This window comes from Tilletiopsis washingtonensis (genome assembly GCF_003144115.1).
Source record: "Tilletiopsis washingtonensis strain MCA 4186 unplaced genomic scaffold FA09scaffold_1, whole genome shotgun sequence".
Classification (NCBI taxonomy): Eukaryota; Fungi; Basidiomycota; class Exobasidiomycetes; order Entylomatales; genus Tilletiopsis; species Tilletiopsis washingtonensis.
Genome location: NW_020311998.1, coordinates 988,630 through 1,004,529, shown reverse-complemented (window position 1 = coordinate 1,004,529; position 15,900 = coordinate 988,630). Strand labels below are relative to the sequence as shown.

Genomic DNA, 15,900 nt, shown 5'->3' with positions numbered 1-15,900 from the left:
CGCGCGAGATCCCCGCGCGCAGCGCCAGCAGCAGCCGGCCGCGCCGCGCCGTCGCCGCCTCGGGCCGCTGGGCCAGCTCGTCGCCGGGCGCGGCGCAGGACCTCTTCTCCTCGCAGTCGCTGCCCGCCGCCGAGCGGCCGCGCTCGGCGCTGTGGCGCGTCGTCGAGGCGTCGGTGCGCGCCGCCGCCTCCATCAACCAGCGCCGCGCCGAGCGCGACGCCGACGAGGCTCGCATTCACGCCGACGAGCTCAGCGGCTGGGCACGCCTCGAGATCGTCGAGGCGCCGCTGGCGCGCACGCCTGCGGCTGCAGACCTCGGCAGCGCTGGGCAGTGGGACAGCCTCGCCGCGCTCTTCGACGAGCCCACGAGTCCGGCGCGCGGCCGAAGAGAGCCAAGCCGCGATGGCTCGGCCCTGTCGCCAATGCGGCATCGCATGGCAAGCCGCTCGGGCACGATGGCAGAAGCGCAAGACGGCTCCACCGGCAGCTCGTCCTCCGACAGTCGAATGGGCCGCGCTACGGGCCCGCCGGGCGCGCAGGCGGTCGCCGGGCCACGCGCATGGGCCCGCTTCCTCTCGCCAACGCGCGGCACGTCGCGCTCTGGCTCGCGAGACGTGATGCGCAGCCCGTCCAAGCGCTCGGACGGCCGCGCCGAGTCGGTTTCAGACGAGCCGGACAGCTACCTCAGCGCCGACCCCGAGCACATCCCGCGCGGCGAGGATCCACTTGCGTGGGGCGAGCACAAGCACCTGCTGGACGACAACAGCGAGGACGAGGAAGCGAGGCTCCTGAGCACCCTGAACACGGCACCAGCACGGCCTCGCAGCGGCTTGAAATGGTGGCTGCACGACTGGTACGAGCACATGGCCAATCCCAGCGCCGTGACGAAGGACGTCCGTGAGTGTCTCGGCGAAGGACTGCGCACCAGATGCTGACCTGTGCGCCCAGTCAAATGCTGCATTGCGTACCTTCTCGCCTCCTTGGTGAGCGGCGACCACCGTTACGCTTGATCAGCAGTGCTCATCATCTGGCAGTTCACGTACTCGCCGCTGCTCTCGCAGTGGATGGCCGACATTCTGCCGGACCGCGACGGCAAGACAATTCCGATTGTGCGTGCGCCGCAGCAGTCGCACCAACAGCGCTGACATCTTCCCGCAGAGCAACCTCTTCATGGTCGCAACAGTCGTCGTGTACTTCCACCCGGGCCGCTCGATCGGCTCCATGCTCGAGTCCGACATCTTTGCGCTCGCGGCCTTCGCCTACTCCGTCGGGATGGGCCTCGCCTCGATGCTCACGGCCGTGGCGCTGCACGAGGCCGGACTGCCGCTGCTGAGCAACATCGTCGTCGTGCTGCTCTTCATCGGCCTGGCCATGGCGCTTGTGGGCTATGCGCGTGCCAAGTTCGTGCGGCCGGCGTTCGCGTCGGCGTGCAGCCTCATCGGCGTCATCCTCTTCACAGTGTGCGTGCGGAGTACTTCGCAGCTCGGCACCGCTGACCTGTCCCCGCAGCGTCGTCAAGGAGGGCAGCGCATCGCTCGGGCAGTTCGAGACGGACAAGGTGTACGACGTCACGCTCGTCGTGATCATGGGCGTCATCGTGACCAACTCGGTGTGCCTCCTGCTCTGGCCGCAGAGCGCATGCACCAATCTCGAGTGAGCTGCGCGACAGGTGAAGCAGCCGTCGGCGCTGACGCTGCACAGGCGTGACATTCAGCGCAACCTCCAGGGCTTTGCGACGCTGCTGCGCGTCCTGACCAAGACATTCCTGCTCGACGATCCCTCACAGTTCAACATCCGCTCCGAGAACATCAAGCGCGCCAGCGACAATCTACACTCGTCCTTCACCAGCGTGAGTGGCGGTCGCGTGTCAGTGCTGCTCGTGCGCCTGACGCCCCTGTCCAGCTCAAGAAGAATCTGGCCGAGGCCAAGCTCGAGGCGCCGTTCGACTGGCGCCTGCGCGGCCAGATCGACAACTACGTGCGCGTCGTCGATGCCATGAATGGCCTGGCGCTGCACCTCGGTGGCCTGCGCAGCAGCTGCAGCCTGCAGCACGACATTATGGCTGCACAGCGCGAGGAGCGTGCCCAGGCGCAGGCTGCAGGACGGCACCTACCGCCGCATGAGCCAGGCACTGCCGTGGCAGGAGCGCTAAGCGGCCGACCGCTGACGATGCTCATCGACGAAGACGAGCTGCCGCTCGAGGCTGAGAGTGAGGAGCCCACCGAGCTCGAGCAGCGTATCAAGGCGTTCAATGCGTTCCTGGAAGGCGTGGGTCCTCACATGCGCAGCCTCGTAGTGAGTACAGGCGAGCTGCTCACGGACGGCTCTGGCTGACCTGCGCGACTAGTTCACCTGCGCGCGAAGCCTCAACGGCATGCGCGAGACGTTCAAGTCGTCGAAAGACAGCGAGCCTGGCGAGGACGCCGGCTTTGAGGCGCTTGCGCGCGACGTCAACTCTGCGCTCAAGCGTTTCCAGCACGAGCAGGACATCTCGACGAAGCGGTGCGTGCCCTGCCTAGCTTATGAGCTGCCGTCAGCTCACAGACCACCGCAGTCTCTATACGATCTACCCGCTGGCGGAGCGCGGACAGCCGTCCGAGTCGAGCCTCGGCGCAAGCCCGGGCTTCCAGGCCGATGAGGAGGTCTTCGTCATCTTCTACTTCCTCTTCCTGCTCGAGGAGTTCGCGCGCTCGCTATCGAGTCTGGTGCTCGAGATGGAGAAGATTCGCGTGCGGCGCATCGAGTCGGAGCGCTCGCCGGCGCGCTGGTGGTGGCTGCTGCAGCCGTGGCGCTTCTTGGGCAGCCCAGAGCGATCTCGACGCCGCCGAGCGCCGAAGAAGGGCCTGCTGCGGCGCTTCGGTACGTCACGCGTGATTTGCAAAAGGGCTTCGCTGACGCTGCAACGCCCAGCGGACGTCCTGTCCATCACCTCCGGACCGACGCCGCCGAACTGGCCTTCGCACAAGCGCCACCAGCCAAACACCGAGCAGACGCCGACTGCTCGCACGTTCAAGCAGCGTGCGGATCGTCTCGTCTGGCGGCTCGGTCAGTTCCTGCGCGAGCCCGATGTCAAGTTCGCGCTCAAGGCGGCGATCGGCTGCTGCCTGCTTGCAACGCCTGCCTTCGTCAGCTCGACGCGGCCGACATTCGTGCAGTACCAGGGCCAGTGGTGTCTCGTCACGTACATGGTAATCCTGCAGCCGACGATGGGCCAGTCGAACAACATCGCGTGAGTGCATCGTTGACGAGAGACCGGAGGTGCCTTGCTGACGTCGTCGTGCGTGTCGCAGCTTCCAGCAGATTCTCGGCACCGTCATTGGCGCCTCGATGGCGTACGCTGCCCGGCTCCTCTTCGACGACGACTGGGTGGCGCTGCCGCGTGAGTCGCCAGCTCGCCACGTCCGAGCCGCACTGACTCCTCGCACAGTCTTTGGCTTCCTCTGCAGCCTACCATGCTTCAACTACATCGTCAGCAAGCCGGCGCGCGCCTCTGCCGGCCGCTTCTCCATCGTCACCTACAACCTCGTCGCGCGTGAGTGGTGCACCACGTGCCGTCGCCTCGTCCGCTCACACTTCGCGCAGTCTACTCGTATACCCTGCGCGGCGAGGGCATGGACGTCGAGGAGCTCGCCATTCGCCGTGCCGTCGCCGTCGTCATCGGCGTCGTCTCAGCGTCGGTGATGAACCAGCTGGTGTGGCCATTCGAGGCGCGCCGCGAGCTCGCGCACGGGCTGTCCGAGCTGCTCTTCAACTTTTCCGCCCTCTACCAGCGCCTCGTGCTGGCGTACGGCTCGCAGCCGCCGCGCGAGGAGACGCAGCACGCCGCCGACGACGACAGCGACGTGGAGGAGCAGCGGCCGCTGCTCGAGAGCGCGCTGACGGGGCACGACGACATCGAGAAGATGGAGCTGCACCTGCAGGTGCAGCTCATCAAGCTCGAGGCGCTGCTGGCGCAGACGCGCAACGAGCCGCGTCTCAAGGGCCCCTTCCCCGTGGGCACGTACCGGCGCTACCTCGGCTGCTGCCAGAACATCCTCGACAAGCTGCATGCGATGCGCCGCGTCACGAGCCGGCGCGACTGGCACACGCGTGTGCGGCGCGACTTTGTCGTGCCCGTCGATGCGACGGGTGTGCGCCGCGAGATGGTGGGCAACGTGCTGCTCTTCTTCTATCTCCTCGGCAGCGGTGAGTGTGAAGAGGGGCCGCCGCGGAGCATCCACTGACTGTGTCGGCGCAGCGTTCAACCTCAAGACGCCGCTGCCGCCGTACCTCCCGCCGGCCGAGCGCTCGCGCCAGGCGCTGCTCGACGCCATCCGCGAGCTGCCCGCGGTGAAGCGGCGCGCCGTCCGCGGCAGCAGCGCGTACCTGCTGTACTTTAGCTGTGCGTACTGCTGAGGGTCAGCTGCGGCAGGCGCTGATCAGCTTCCCAGACGCGCTCTCGATGAAGGACCTCATCCACCAGCTCGAGGAGGTCAGTGCCTGCGCGTCGCCGCTCTGACACACTGCTGACCGCTTCACGACAGATCGGGCAGCTCACGCAGGGCGCATTTGGCGTGCTCGGCGGCTCGGTCGAGGCCTTCGAGGCGCAGTTCCGGCGCGGCGACGGCAGCGCGGCCACGACGCCATGGCAGACGCCGCGCGCATCCACACTCGTGCCCGACACAGAGTGAACACATGCAATGCCACTCCTTCCGCGAGACGTATTAGCGGAGCGGCACAGGATAAGTGAAGCAGCGCTCGGTAGTTGATGCACGCGCGCGCGCTTAGTAGATGTACGGGAAGATGCGGGACGGCACGATCTTGCAGTACTTGTCCCAGCTGCGAGAGTGTCAGCACAGCACACAGCGCGACTTCTCCGCGGCACTCACTCCTTGCCGTACTTCTCGCGGCACGCCTCGTCGTCGCGCATCTGCCGGTGCACGAGCAGCACGGTGAAGTAGCAGACGTACGTGTACGGAATCGGCGTGTCGAAGCCGCACGGCAGCGACCACGCCAGCGCCATGATGAGGTCGGCCATGTAGTTGGGGTGGCGGCTCATGCCCCACCAGCCAGACGTGAGCAGCTTGCGGCCAGACGCCGTCTCCATGAACTTGAGGTCTGCAGAGGGGTCAGTCTTTGTGCTGCTGGCTGGCTGCGCGCGACGACGCACTCTTCGGGTTGCGGCCGTTGCGGAAGTCGTTCTTCTCGCCGTTGGACGAGCGGAAGGCCCAGTAGCCAAAGTAGTTGAACGCCAGGATCGCGGCGGCGGCGGCGTAGCCGAGGTCCTTGGGCGCGAAGGCGAGGTAGCGCGCCTGCAGCGAGTAGACAAAGGGCACCCACGTGAGGTCGCCGACGGAGAGCATGAAGCCGAAGCCGTCGGTGGTGATGTCCATCTGCGTGAAGATGGCCGACTCGTTGTAGAGTGCATCGACGACGTACGTCGTGTGGAAGAGCACGACGAGCACCATCGAGTCGGTGATGCGCCCGAGCTCGACGTACTGCTTGCACGCGCAGCTGATGTCGAGCAGCGCCCAGAGGATGAGGCCCGGGCGCAGCTCGTTGAACGTCTTGATGTCGAAGATGCCGATGCGCGGGTTGAGCTCGCGGCCAATGAACCACTGCCGGGGGGTTATTGGAGGTCAGCGCGGCACAGGCACGATGCGCGCGGCGCACTCACGTCAAACAGCGCGTTGCCCGAGTTGCCGCCCTTGGCCAGCAGGCGGCCCTCCTTGAACGAGAGCGCATACACGTAGAAGGCCTGCGCCAGGCTGTTGGCCAGCGACGCCGTGATGAGTGCGGGCCAGTGGTCGTAGAAGAAGGTGAAGCCCTCGGCGCCGCGTGCGACGATGATGCCCGCCGTCACGGCAAAGGACGCGAGCAGCGTAGTGAAGGCTGCGCGACGCGTCAGTGTCACCGCAGCAGTCCACAGCCGTGCACCGCGGCAGCGCATCAAGAGCGCCACGCCACAGCAGTGCACCTGCCGCGCACTCACCGTTGATCTTGTACTCGAGCTTCTCGCCCGTGCGCAGCTCGCCGCCCTGCTCCCAGCGCGCGGGGATGAGCGCCCAGCAGGCGACGGCGAACGCGTACCAGCCAAAGTAGATGGCCCAGCCGGTGCCGTCGGTGAGGCTCTGCACGATGCCGCTGCCCATCGACTTGAACAGGAGGCCCGGGTGCGTGGGCAGCACGGCGCAGCCCACGAGCGGGTTGCAGAAGTAGTAGAAGGCATACGTGAAGAAGGGCACGGTGAGCGTCACGCCGAGCGCGCCGACGGGCCCGCCGAACTCGTAGTGCGTCGTGCGCGGCGCCAGCACGTCGGCGCCGTGCCGCTTCGCCAGCGTGCTGCTGGCGCCCGACTTGCGCGACGAGCGGCGCGGCGCCGGCGTCGGCGTGTCGGGCGTCGCCGCGGGCGACGAGGCGGCGGACGCGGAGCTCTTGGCTGCGGGCGTGCGGGACTGGCCGCTGGACATGGTTGGCAGGGGTGAGTATGGGCGAGCGGCGCGGTGCGGCGGCAGTGCGCGCGCTTAAGTAGCACTCACCGGGTCTGGACCATGGCGAGGCAGGTGTGAGGTGATGGTGGAGATGAGGCGATGCGCGCCGGATGGCCTGACTTGATGCGAGCGAAGGCGCGCGCGGAGGAGAGCGCGGCGCGTCATCGCCGTGCATGCTTATGCACCCGTGCGCGCCGCTGTCAACGCAGCCGCATCACTCTCTGGCACACTGAGAGCGCATGCTGCAGGACGACCGTGGCGCTGCGACACGTACAGCACTGTGGCCCAAGCGAGTCGAAAAAAGGGCGTTTTGGCGGCGCGCGGGGGCCTGAGGCGAGGCGGCAAAAAGGATGGCTAAAGTCAGGCGCGCCAAGAGCAAAAAGGAAGGTCGTACGCGGAATCGAACCACGGTCTTCAGAATGTCATGCATGTGCTGCATAGATTCGATCAGAATCTGACGTCGTAACCATTGGACCATACAACCGCCGATGAGGGATGGCTCCGTGGGAAGGTATCTGAAGCGTGCGAGCCCGCGTCGCGATCGAGGGGGTTCCGCGAGCGCCACCGCGTCGCGCTCTCGCCTCTGCCCGACGCCCTCTTGCGCAGACTGCTGCTGCGTCCCGGCAGTGCTGCTGCACCGCGATCTCCGCACGACCACCTGCACGCCGCGCGCGCCTTGCTGCTGCCGGCCTGTGCACGCTGTAGGGGGGGAGGCGGGCAGAAGCTGGTCTGGCCTCGTCGCGGCGGCCGCTCCTGACTGAGCATGATGCCCTCTCTCTCGGCGTGATGCGATTCGGCACCGCGGGCCCCGCCGGCCGCTCTGGGCTGCGGTGGTGCTGAGGGCTGCCCAGGCAGCAGGCAAGCAGCCCTGCACGTTGATGCGCCGCTGCCACTGCGCCGCTGCTGGTGTGCCTGCGCCGCGGCGCTTGGGAGGTGCCTCAACGCGCGACAACCCTGAGGCGGATGCGGCGACACTGCCGGCGTGCCTGGCGCACGCTTGCTTGGCCTGACGCTGCAGCTGGGTGCTGCCGCTCGTGCTGCTCACCGCTGCCGGCCTCAGCCTGCGCTTGCGTGGTGCTGCTGTCCGCCGCCTGCGCTTGCTGCCGCCGCCCGTCGCGCGCGGCGCGCGGCCCCGCGCCTCGTCGCCGTGTCGCTGTCGCGCTGCGGCTGCCATCGCCTCGCTCGTCGCTCCCTCTCTTGCTCCCTCTCTTCCCTCCGCGGCCTCTCCTTCTCTCTCGGCACTCTCCGCCTCCGCGCTCCGTCTCGCACTCGGCCTCTGCGCCGCCCCGTGTGCCGCCGGCCTCTCGTCTCTGCTCGCCTCGCGCCTCGTCCGCCCGCGCACCGCGACGCGTCGTACCCCCAACCCACTGCCCATCCGGCCTCGCCTCGCTTCCGTGACCCGCTGCCGTCCGCGCCGCCGCCACTCCACACTCCTTCGCGCCTCGTCGCACCCCCGGCACCATGTCCGGCAACCCCATCACCTCCGTGCCCGAGCCTGGTGCTTCGGGCTCGGCCGACCCGCTCGCCGGCATCATCACCCAGGTGCAGCCGGGCCAGGCGCCTGCTGCGCGCGCCGGCGGGCCTGCTCGCCCGACGCGTGTCGCCAAGGCCGGCGACGGCAAGAAGAAGAAGAAGAAGCAGAGCCCGCCGCCTGCGGCCGCCAGCAGCGACGCCGCTGCGGCGCCTCCCGCGGCCGCCGTCGCGGCGCCAGAAGCAGAGCCAGCAGCCGCAGCAACGCTGCCGGCAGACGCGGCAGATCCGGCGACGCAACACTCGCACGAGCCGTCCTCCACGCTCGTGGGCCACAGCACCGCGGCCACGGCGGCCGAGCCTGCCTCGCTCGAGGCCAGCAAGGCGCCCGTCGACGTGACGACGGAGAAGCAGGTCCTCACCGAGGCGGCACAGACGCTCGTCGAGCAGGACAAGGCGCAGGCAGCCGCGCCCGCACCGAGCACGGCCGCTGCGGCTGCTCCCGCCAAGCCTGCCGCGGTGGCAAGGGCAGCTGCGCCGGCCAAGCCAAAGAAGAAGAGCGGCCTGGCGCGCTTCTTTGCTGCCCTGACATGCTCCAGCGGCGCGCAGAAGACCGTCGATGCCGAGCGGGACGCCGCAGCGCCGTCTGAGAAGGCGCCGGCATCTACCAAGGCTGCGCCGGCGCCAGTGCTCGCTGCCGAGCCGGCGCCGGCAGCCAAGAGCGGCCTGCTTGGTGCGCCGGCGGCCGTGCCCGGCACGCCGAGCCGCAACAGCTCGCGGCGCGCATCGCTCGACCGCTCCGGGCCGAGCACGACGCCGGGCGGCGGCACCAAGCTGCCGCGCGAGGAGACGGGCGACGTCATGTCGGGCGCCGTCGTGCCGCCGGGCGCCAGCTTTGTGGCACGCGAGGGCGCCGATCTCACGCCGACGCCGAGCAAGCGTGGCCTGGCGCAGGGCGAGAGCGACGAAGAGGAGGAAGAGGACGAGGAGGATGAGATGGGCGACTACGACGACGACGAGGACCACCATGAGCAGCGACTCATCATGCAGGGCGGCATCGGCATCCCGCGCGACGAGGTGAGCCCGGCCGCTGCTGCTGCTGCTGGCTCTGCTGACACCCTGCGCGTAGAACGGAGTCGAGTGCCCGCTACTCGGCCCGATCATTGCCGAGGACACAGGGCGCAAGTGCCTGGTGCTCGACCTGGACGAGACGCTGGTGCACAGCAGCTTCAAGGTGCGTGCCTTTTCTGCCTCCGCACCCCGCTTCTCCTCACACTCCACGCGCAGATGATCCAGAATGCCGACTTCATCGTGCCCGTCGAGATCGAAGGCACGGTGCACAGCGTGTACGTGATCAAGCGGCCAGGCGTCGACGAGTTCATGCGGCGCATGGGCGAGCTGTACGAGGTTGTCGTGTTTACGGCGTCGCTGAGCAAGGTGAGCGGCGTGGCAAGCATGCCTGCTGTGTGCCGACTTGCTGACCCCTGCGCAGTACGCCGACCCGGTGCTCGACATTCTCGACATCCACCACGTCGTGCGGCACCGCCTCTTCCGCGAGTCGTGCTACAACCACCGCGGCAACTACGTCAAGGACCTCTCGCAGCTCGGGCGCGAGATTGCTGACTCGATCATCATCGACAACTCGCCCGCCTCGTACATCTTCCACCCCAAGAACGCCGTGCCCATCTCGTCGTGGTTCAACGACCCGCACGACACGGAGCTGACGGACCTCTGTCCCTTCCTCGCGGACCTTTGCGAGGTGGACGACGTGCGTGCCGTGCTCGACGGAGCGCTGTAGTGGGGTGGATGGCCCAGAACTGGACACGGCCCAGCTTGCTACGTGCACTCTCCTCTGCCCTATACCCTCTGCCCACCACAAGCTCTCGTCTCCGGCTCCGCCTGCCCTGGCCCCGCTGCACGCCTCTGCATCGTCGCTCTTCCCTTCTTCCGTTCGACAATCTCCCAGCACGTTCCGATCTCCTCCCTGCACTCGAGGCGGCATACTCCGCACTGTGCCCGCCTCGTCTCGTCTCGCCGCCTTTGCCTCGATCCCCGCGCCTCGCTGCCATCTGTCTCTCTCCCTACGCACCTCCTTCCCTCTCTCTTGCGCCCTCATCACTCGCACCGCGCGACCTGACGATCCACCCAATACCCGCACGACGCAGCCCCCATCCCATCTTGCCCGCTCGCTCCCTTTTCGTTGCACACCCACGCGGCTCTGGTTCATCGGCGCGCGTCTCCTCCGGTAGGCACGTGCTGGCGCCTCTGCTGCCTTCCCTTCTTCCTCCAACACCCCCGTCCCGCTCTGCCGCTGTTCTGCGCTCGTCCTCTGCACCATGCACGCCTGAATCCTAATCACATTCAGCCTGGGTCGTTGAGCCGCGCGGGCGTGCGCGTGACTGCAGTGGTAGCGAGCGAGAGGGGCGCAGAGCAGGAACGCGCCTCTGCAGACCGGTCGCCTCCAACACGGCGCCGATGTCTGCCTGTTTGTGGTGAGAAGAACGGCAGCGGTAGCTCCATCACGCTGCCGACATTGTGGCGCCAAAAGCCCAGCGCAAACACCCGGCTGGCTCGCTTCAGACCACGCTCCAGACCTGCACGGCTTGCAGCGCGCACACAGCCGAGCGCGCGCGGCTCCGCGCGCTTGCCGCCGCCGCCGGCATCGGGTTCGGGCCCGGATGCATGCATACAGGCCCCTCGTCGGCCTGTCAGCGTTCATGGAGTGTGGGAGCAGCATGCGCGAGGCGTGTCCCGACCGCAGCTCGAGGGGCGAGCAAGCCGGCGAGGGAGCGTCGATCCTCTCATGCGACGTCGGCTAGCGGGCAGGCGGCGCAAAGTAAGAGTGACGCAGCGAGCCAGGGGAGGGTGCGCTGCCGCTGCGGCAGAGGCGAGATGATTCTGCACCGGCGCCGCCGACGCCGACAAGCGCATGCATGCAGCCGCCAGCCCGTCACGGCGAGACAGCCGAGCTGCGGCGGACAGCGCTCTCAGCTCAAGAGAAGCGTCGAGAGGCGCTTCTAGCGCATGTGGCTCAACGACAGGTGCAGGTGCAGCGTGCATGCCGCCGCTCGAGTCTGAGTATGCCGGTCTGCGATCTCACCCTCTCGCCGCTCGTCACCTCGGGGCCCGAGCGCCCCCCAGAGCGCAGCGCAGAGCTCGAGAGCAGGGCTCCTTTGCGTCGAGCACGCCAAGCACGTGCAGGCCCGCTGTGACGGCCGGCGGGCACGGCTGCGGATCTGCGAGGCCCCTGCACTCCGCCGATGCACCCTTTTTGCGGGCTGCGTCTCGCTGCGAGAGAGCGCTCGTGCGGACGAGCGGCGGCATCGGGTGTGGCCGTGCGGCGTGGGGCGGAGCGGCGTGCGCACCGCGCAACCCCGAGGCCGCGCGGCTGCGCGTGCAGAGATCGACAAACAGCCAACACGACCGCGGCCGCCGCTCCGGATGAGGCACGCGCGGCGCTCCTCTGTGGCTCGCGCCGACGCTTCCCTTGTCCGTCTCGTGCGCCCCCCTGTGCCGCGAGAGTGCGCGTGGCTGGGCACTTTCCCCTGTCCGGCGTCATCCATGCGGTCGCAGAGGGTGCAGAGCCGCGGCGACCAGCAACGGGCGAGGAAAAGAAGGCGCCTCCCTCTCGTTGCTGCGGCGCTGGGCTGATCTCTGCGCGTGCGCCGCATCAGAGCAGGCGCTGCACGCTGATGTCCACGCTGCAGCAGCCCGCAGCGCGCAGGCTGGGATCGCGATGCGGCGCGGCTGAGCGGCTGCTGCGCTGCCTGCCGATTTCGGCTGAACGCTGGCGGCTGATGCTTGCCTGCGCGGCCCGCGCACGCAGCAGAGAGCGAACGGCGGCCGGCCAGCCGCACGCGCGTCGCCCGGCGCGGTGCTGCACCCTGGCGCTGTATCGCAGGCAGGCACCGCACCTCACCGAGGAGCTTGGCCGCTCTCGCGCTCTCTCGCTCTCTGCCGCGTCTGAGAGCTGCTGCCGCTCACTCTCGCTCGTCGTCTCTTTGCACCTCTGTCGCCTCCGCTGCGCGCCGCTCCGCTCTCCATCCTCCATCCCTGCTGCGTGCTCACTCACCCTCTCCGGTCTCTCCTCAAGCTCCAGCGTGGCCGTCGTGTCTCGCACTCTCACCTGCGTCGCCCTCACCGCGCCGTGCCAAGCCTCTCCGCGCCGCTCCAGCTCATCACTCTGCTCTGCCTTCGCCGTCTCCCCGCGCACTCCGCACTGCCGGCCTGTGCCCTGCGCCGCCTCTAGCAGCTCTTCTGCCAGCACGCCTCGCCTCGTCGCCGTCGCTGCGCGCGCCTCGTCGCTCGCACCGCAGCGACCGCTGCCAGTGCTCCGCGCACGCCGCGCATCCGCACACCGCGCCTGCGCCTTCGCAGCATCCCTGTGCTCGCCGCAGCGCCGCCGAGCCATGCCCGCACACGCCCTCATGGAGGCCGGCTCGTCCAACCTCGCCGCCGCACCCGCCGCCCTCGCTGCCCGCGCTCCGGCGCCCACGGCCGCGCCATTACGCCGGCACGCCAGCGACGTGCCGCGCGTGCGCGTGCGTGCCGATGAGTTCGCCGAGCGTGCAGCGCTGCTGGCCGAGCAGCAGCAGCAGGCTGGCAGTGCGGCGCCGCAAGAGGTCGTCGTCGGGCCTTTCTACGGCGGCCTGGCAGAGGCACAGCGCGTGCGGCGGCAGCTCGAGAGCGAGCCGGGCGCCGCACGGCGGCTGGCAGCCGAAGCACGGCAGGCAGGCAGCGAGCGCTCGCTGCCCGACAGCGAGAGTCCGCTGCGGCCGCGGGCGCGCGCCGTGCGGGCACAGCAGCTGGCCGACGAGGACCTGCTGGGCAAGCGGCTGGTGCCGGACGCCGAGTGGACGAAGCGGCAGACGGCAGAGGAGCAGCGCTGCTTCGTCGGCAACGACCAGCTGAGCTGCTTCCCGACGGCCGACACACGTGTGACGCAAGGGACGTGGAGCAGAGTGAGTACTGCCACATGAGCTGCGGTCCGGGTGGTGTTGCTGACGCCGTGCATGCGTGCAGCTCATCTGGAACTCCAACTATCCCGACTTCACCAACAACGGCGGCTTCGTCGACGTGTACCTCTTCCACGAAGACTCGGACGTCGTGGCGCGCTCGTGGACGTCGCTCGACAACGCGACGGGCCGCCTCTCGTTCCAGCCAAACGACCCGTACTGGGAGGGCCGCCCGCTGGCGGACAACTTCAACGGCACGAGCATCGCGTGGCCGTTCTACTTCGTCATTACGTATGCGGGCGAGGGGCTGGGCGGCTCGACGACGCGGCTGAGCACATGGACTGCCATTCGTGAGTGCTGCAGAGCGAGGTGCTGTGCGTGACCGTCCGCTGACGTCCTTGTCAGAAACGGCGCTGCCGACGGCGATCGCCATCGCACGGTCATCATCCTCCGCCTCACTGTCGTCGGCCGCGGCTGCGTCGTCCGAGTCCGCAGCGTCTGCGTCTGCATCTGCGGCAGCGGCCGCATCCAGCGCGGCGACGCTGACGGGCGCTGCAGCATCGTCGCTCTCCAGCTCCGAGGCGGCCGCCTCGTCGTCCTTCGCCTCGTCGATCACCGCCGCACTCGTCTCGTCGCTGCGGTCAGAAGGCCTGACCGGCACCGAGACGCTGCAGAGCACGGCCACGACGACGTTCGCCGACGGCCGCACCGCCACCATCACTGCCACGGCGCGCGCCAACGGCCAGCCCGTGGCGCCGCTCAACACCGGCGGTGGCGGCCTGCCGCGCTGGGCCATCGCGCTCATCGTCGTCTTTGGCTTCCTCGCACTGGTCGCCGCGCTCGTCGGCGGCTACTTCCTCATGGCTGCCGCGCGCCGCCGCCGGCGTCGCCAGACCAGCCACGCCGGCAGCGACGCGCCGATGATGGGCGGCGGCTCCTCAGTCGGCGCCAGCACCGACGGGCACGGCTTCGACGAGGGCGGCGGCATGCGCGAGGCCGGTCTTGCTGCAGGTGCCGGCGCAGCGGGCGCAGCAGCTGTTGCCGGAGCAGGATCACGGCGCAGCAACAACGAGGACTCGCACCCATTCACCTCCGACGAGGCCGCACGCATGGCCGACGCCTTCCGTGCCGCACTGCGCAAGCCCGACTTTGCGGCGTCGATGGCGCAGGGCAGCACGCCGCCCGAGGGCGACAGTCCCTCGGGCGAAGGCGGACGCGCGCTCCTCGCCGACGAGCTGCGCGCAGAGGGCCGCGAGGTGCAGAGCGTGGGCGACCGGCGCACGCCTACCGTCAGCGGCCAGTAGTCGCAAGCTCTCTGCTCTGGCCTTCTCGACCGTAGCATGCGGCCTGCCAGGCCTGCGTCCGGTCGAGGTCTGCTTCCATCTAGCCGCACCCGGGCTTTCATCGTTGTCCAGCGTCGTCGCGACGCGTCTGCCTGCGCCTTCTCACCTTTTCGCTCCGTGTCGGACACACACTCCCACTCTCGTTCGCCTTCGCCTCTTCCTGCACCCCTTACGTGACTCTCTGCCTTGCTCGCTCTCTCTTGTACAATCGCTTTCTGCCTTTTACCCCACCTTACTCTCTCCCTTCCCTGCGAGCCTCGGACCCGCTCAGGGCGTCGTTCTCTATCTCAGCAAATCATCCAGTCTCTATCTTGCGCGCGCGGGTGGTGAGAGTTGCTTGCGACGTACGGGTGCGCCGGGCTCCACATCAAATGACACACGGTCCATGACATGCAGCACAAGCGGTTGCAGGAGCTGCCCGTGCGCACGGGAGAGCATGTCTTCATCTTGCGCGGAGATCTTGCAGCTGCGGCGAAGCTCGGCCGACTTGGACGTCTTGGCTGCCTCGAAGCACTCGCCAAGCCGGGCGCTTGCTCTCGCCTTGGCGAGCGCTCCGGTACTGTACAGCAGCACGACGAGATCTCCCGTGTGCGTTGTTCTAGAAGGCGGCCGAGCGAGCGGGACACTTGGCGCACGCTATCAAGACGTGCCGAGCAGACACCACGGCGAGCCACAGCCAGCGTGGGCCCGCACGCTCGGCACGACGGCTTGGCCTGTGCCCGAGAGGGTGCTCGCTGTTCCCAGGCAAGCGAGATGCAGGGCTGGGCGCCGCGTTCTGCTTGTTGGCCTGCCTTCTCTGCGCTGACGTGCACCCTGCGCCGTGAGCAGGCGGAGCTGCTGGCCGGCCTCGCCGAGACGGGCGTCTCGAGCCGGCGCTGCAGGCCGAGCACCCTGCGCGCTGCATGTTGGTGCCGAGGCCGAGTGCTTTGGCAGCAACGCTCGGCGGTCGCTTCTTCATGCGGATGCCTGAGCGGCTGATGCCTGCGGCTGTCAGGGCGCAGTCCTGCTGATGCAGCAGGCCACCTGCTGCGAGCCTGCGCTGCCCGCGCTCTTGGCACGCGTCTGCCGAGCCTTTTCATCGACCGCCAGCCGGCGGACGCGGCACGTCCTCACGCAACCGCTGACATGGCGAGGCTTGGAGGGCGCAGCAGCGCACTCGAGGTCCCCAGCCATCACTGGACTCGACCGGCTCGAGGTGCCGCCGAGCAGAGGCATAGGAGACTGTCGGCCGAAACGGCGAGCGCCGAGCTCGGGGGGTTGCCCGCGTTGGAGCGATGCGGCGAAGGCGCCTTGGCGTGCCTGCTCCCACACTCGACTCTTACTCGCCCGCGGCGCCCTCTGGCGCGGTGAAGCGACGTCGCTCGTCGGCGCTGCTCCTCGCCCTCATAGGCACGCTTTCGGCCGGCTTGCGCTCTGCGCACCCAGATGGGTGAAGATCTCGCTCCAGGCTCGCCATCTTGCAGCGCGGGATATGCCCTAGCCTCGAAATAGCGCGCTTCGACGGTGCTGGGCGCTTGGCTGCTGCTCGCGCAGAGATGCGCGTGCCGAGCTCGCCTCCTTTCCAGCACGCTCGCAGCGCAGCAAGGGTGGCGTCAACGCCCAACGCCTCGCTGCCTGCGCTGGCCGGACAGGCAGACGTCGGGTCAGGCACAGCGCGAGAGC

General features: G+C 68.6%; 5 protein-coding genes and 1 non-coding gene across 6 annotated transcripts; 4 read left to right on the top strand and 2 right to left on the bottom strand.

The window, feature by feature from the left end:
• The first annotated feature begins 101 nt into the window (after positions 1 to 101).
• Positions 102 to 4,701, top strand: FA09DRAFT_314209 (hypothetical protein). Its single transcript, XM_025740753.1, has 15 exons — positions 102 to 897; positions 949 to 983; positions 1,035 to 1,109; positions 1,159 to 1,460; positions 1,510 to 1,653; positions 1,702 to 1,849; positions 1,903 to 2,295; positions 2,348 to 2,502; positions 2,555 to 3,229; positions 3,291 to 3,379; positions 3,428 to 3,532; positions 3,583 to 4,185; positions 4,238 to 4,381; positions 4,431 to 4,471; positions 4,524 to 4,701. The coding sequence occupies exons 1-15, from the start codon at positions 423 to 425 to the stop codon at positions 4,668 to 4,670; spliced, it is 3,531 nt and encodes a 1,176-aa protein (XP_025601694.1). The 5' UTR covers positions 102 to 422; the 3' UTR covers positions 4,671 to 4,701.
• FA09DRAFT_327341 (ERG4/ERG24 ergosterol biosynthesis protein) lies at positions 4,562 to 6,452 on the bottom strand (the record flags this gene model as incomplete). The annotated part of the gene is made up of 5 exons (XM_025741372.1): positions 4,562 to 4,818; positions 4,869 to 5,097; positions 5,150 to 5,597; positions 5,657 to 5,871; positions 5,972 to 6,452. The coding sequence occupies 5 exons, from the start codon at positions 6,447 to 6,449 to the stop codon at positions 4,764 to 4,766; spliced, it is 1,425 nt and encodes a 474-aa protein (XP_025601693.1). The 3' UTR covers positions 4,562 to 4,763.
• Positions 6,453 to 6,855: 403 nt separating this feature from the next.
• On the bottom strand, positions 6,856 to 6,954 carry FA09DRAFT_t3. Its single transcript has one exon. It is a non-coding gene; the product is annotated as a tRNA-Gln (tRNA).
• Positions 6,955 to 8,984: 2,030 nt separating this feature from the next.
• On the top strand, positions 8,985 to 9,738 carry FA09DRAFT_292578 (NLI interacting factor; the record flags this gene model as incomplete). The annotated part of the gene is made up of 4 exons (XM_025740010.1): positions 8,985 to 9,017; positions 9,070 to 9,174; positions 9,228 to 9,377; positions 9,433 to 9,738. The coding sequence occupies 4 exons, from the start codon at positions 8,985 to 8,987 to the stop codon at positions 9,736 to 9,738; spliced, it is 594 nt and encodes a 197-aa protein (XP_025601692.1).
• On the top strand, positions 9,248 to 10,475 carry FA09DRAFT_14546 (hypothetical protein). Its single transcript, XM_025739145.1, has 2 exons — positions 9,248 to 9,286; positions 9,613 to 10,475. Exon 2 carries the CDS (start codon positions 9,747 to 9,749, stop codon positions 10,293 to 10,295), a length of 549 nt encoding a protein of 182 aa, XP_025601691.1. The 5' UTR covers positions 9,248 to 9,286; positions 9,613 to 9,746; the 3' UTR covers positions 10,296 to 10,475.
• Positions 10,476 to 11,910: 1,435 nt separating this feature from the next.
• Positions 11,911 to 14,549, top strand: FA09DRAFT_342175 (hypothetical protein). The gene is made up of 3 exons (XM_025744533.1): positions 11,911 to 12,901; positions 12,963 to 13,245; positions 13,301 to 14,549. The coding sequence occupies exons 1-3, from the start codon at positions 12,350 to 12,352 to the stop codon at positions 14,197 to 14,199; spliced, it is 1,734 nt and encodes a 577-aa protein (XP_025601690.1). The 5' UTR covers positions 11,911 to 12,349; the 3' UTR covers positions 14,200 to 14,549.
• The last annotated feature ends 1,351 nt before the right edge of the window (positions 14,550 to 15,900 follow it).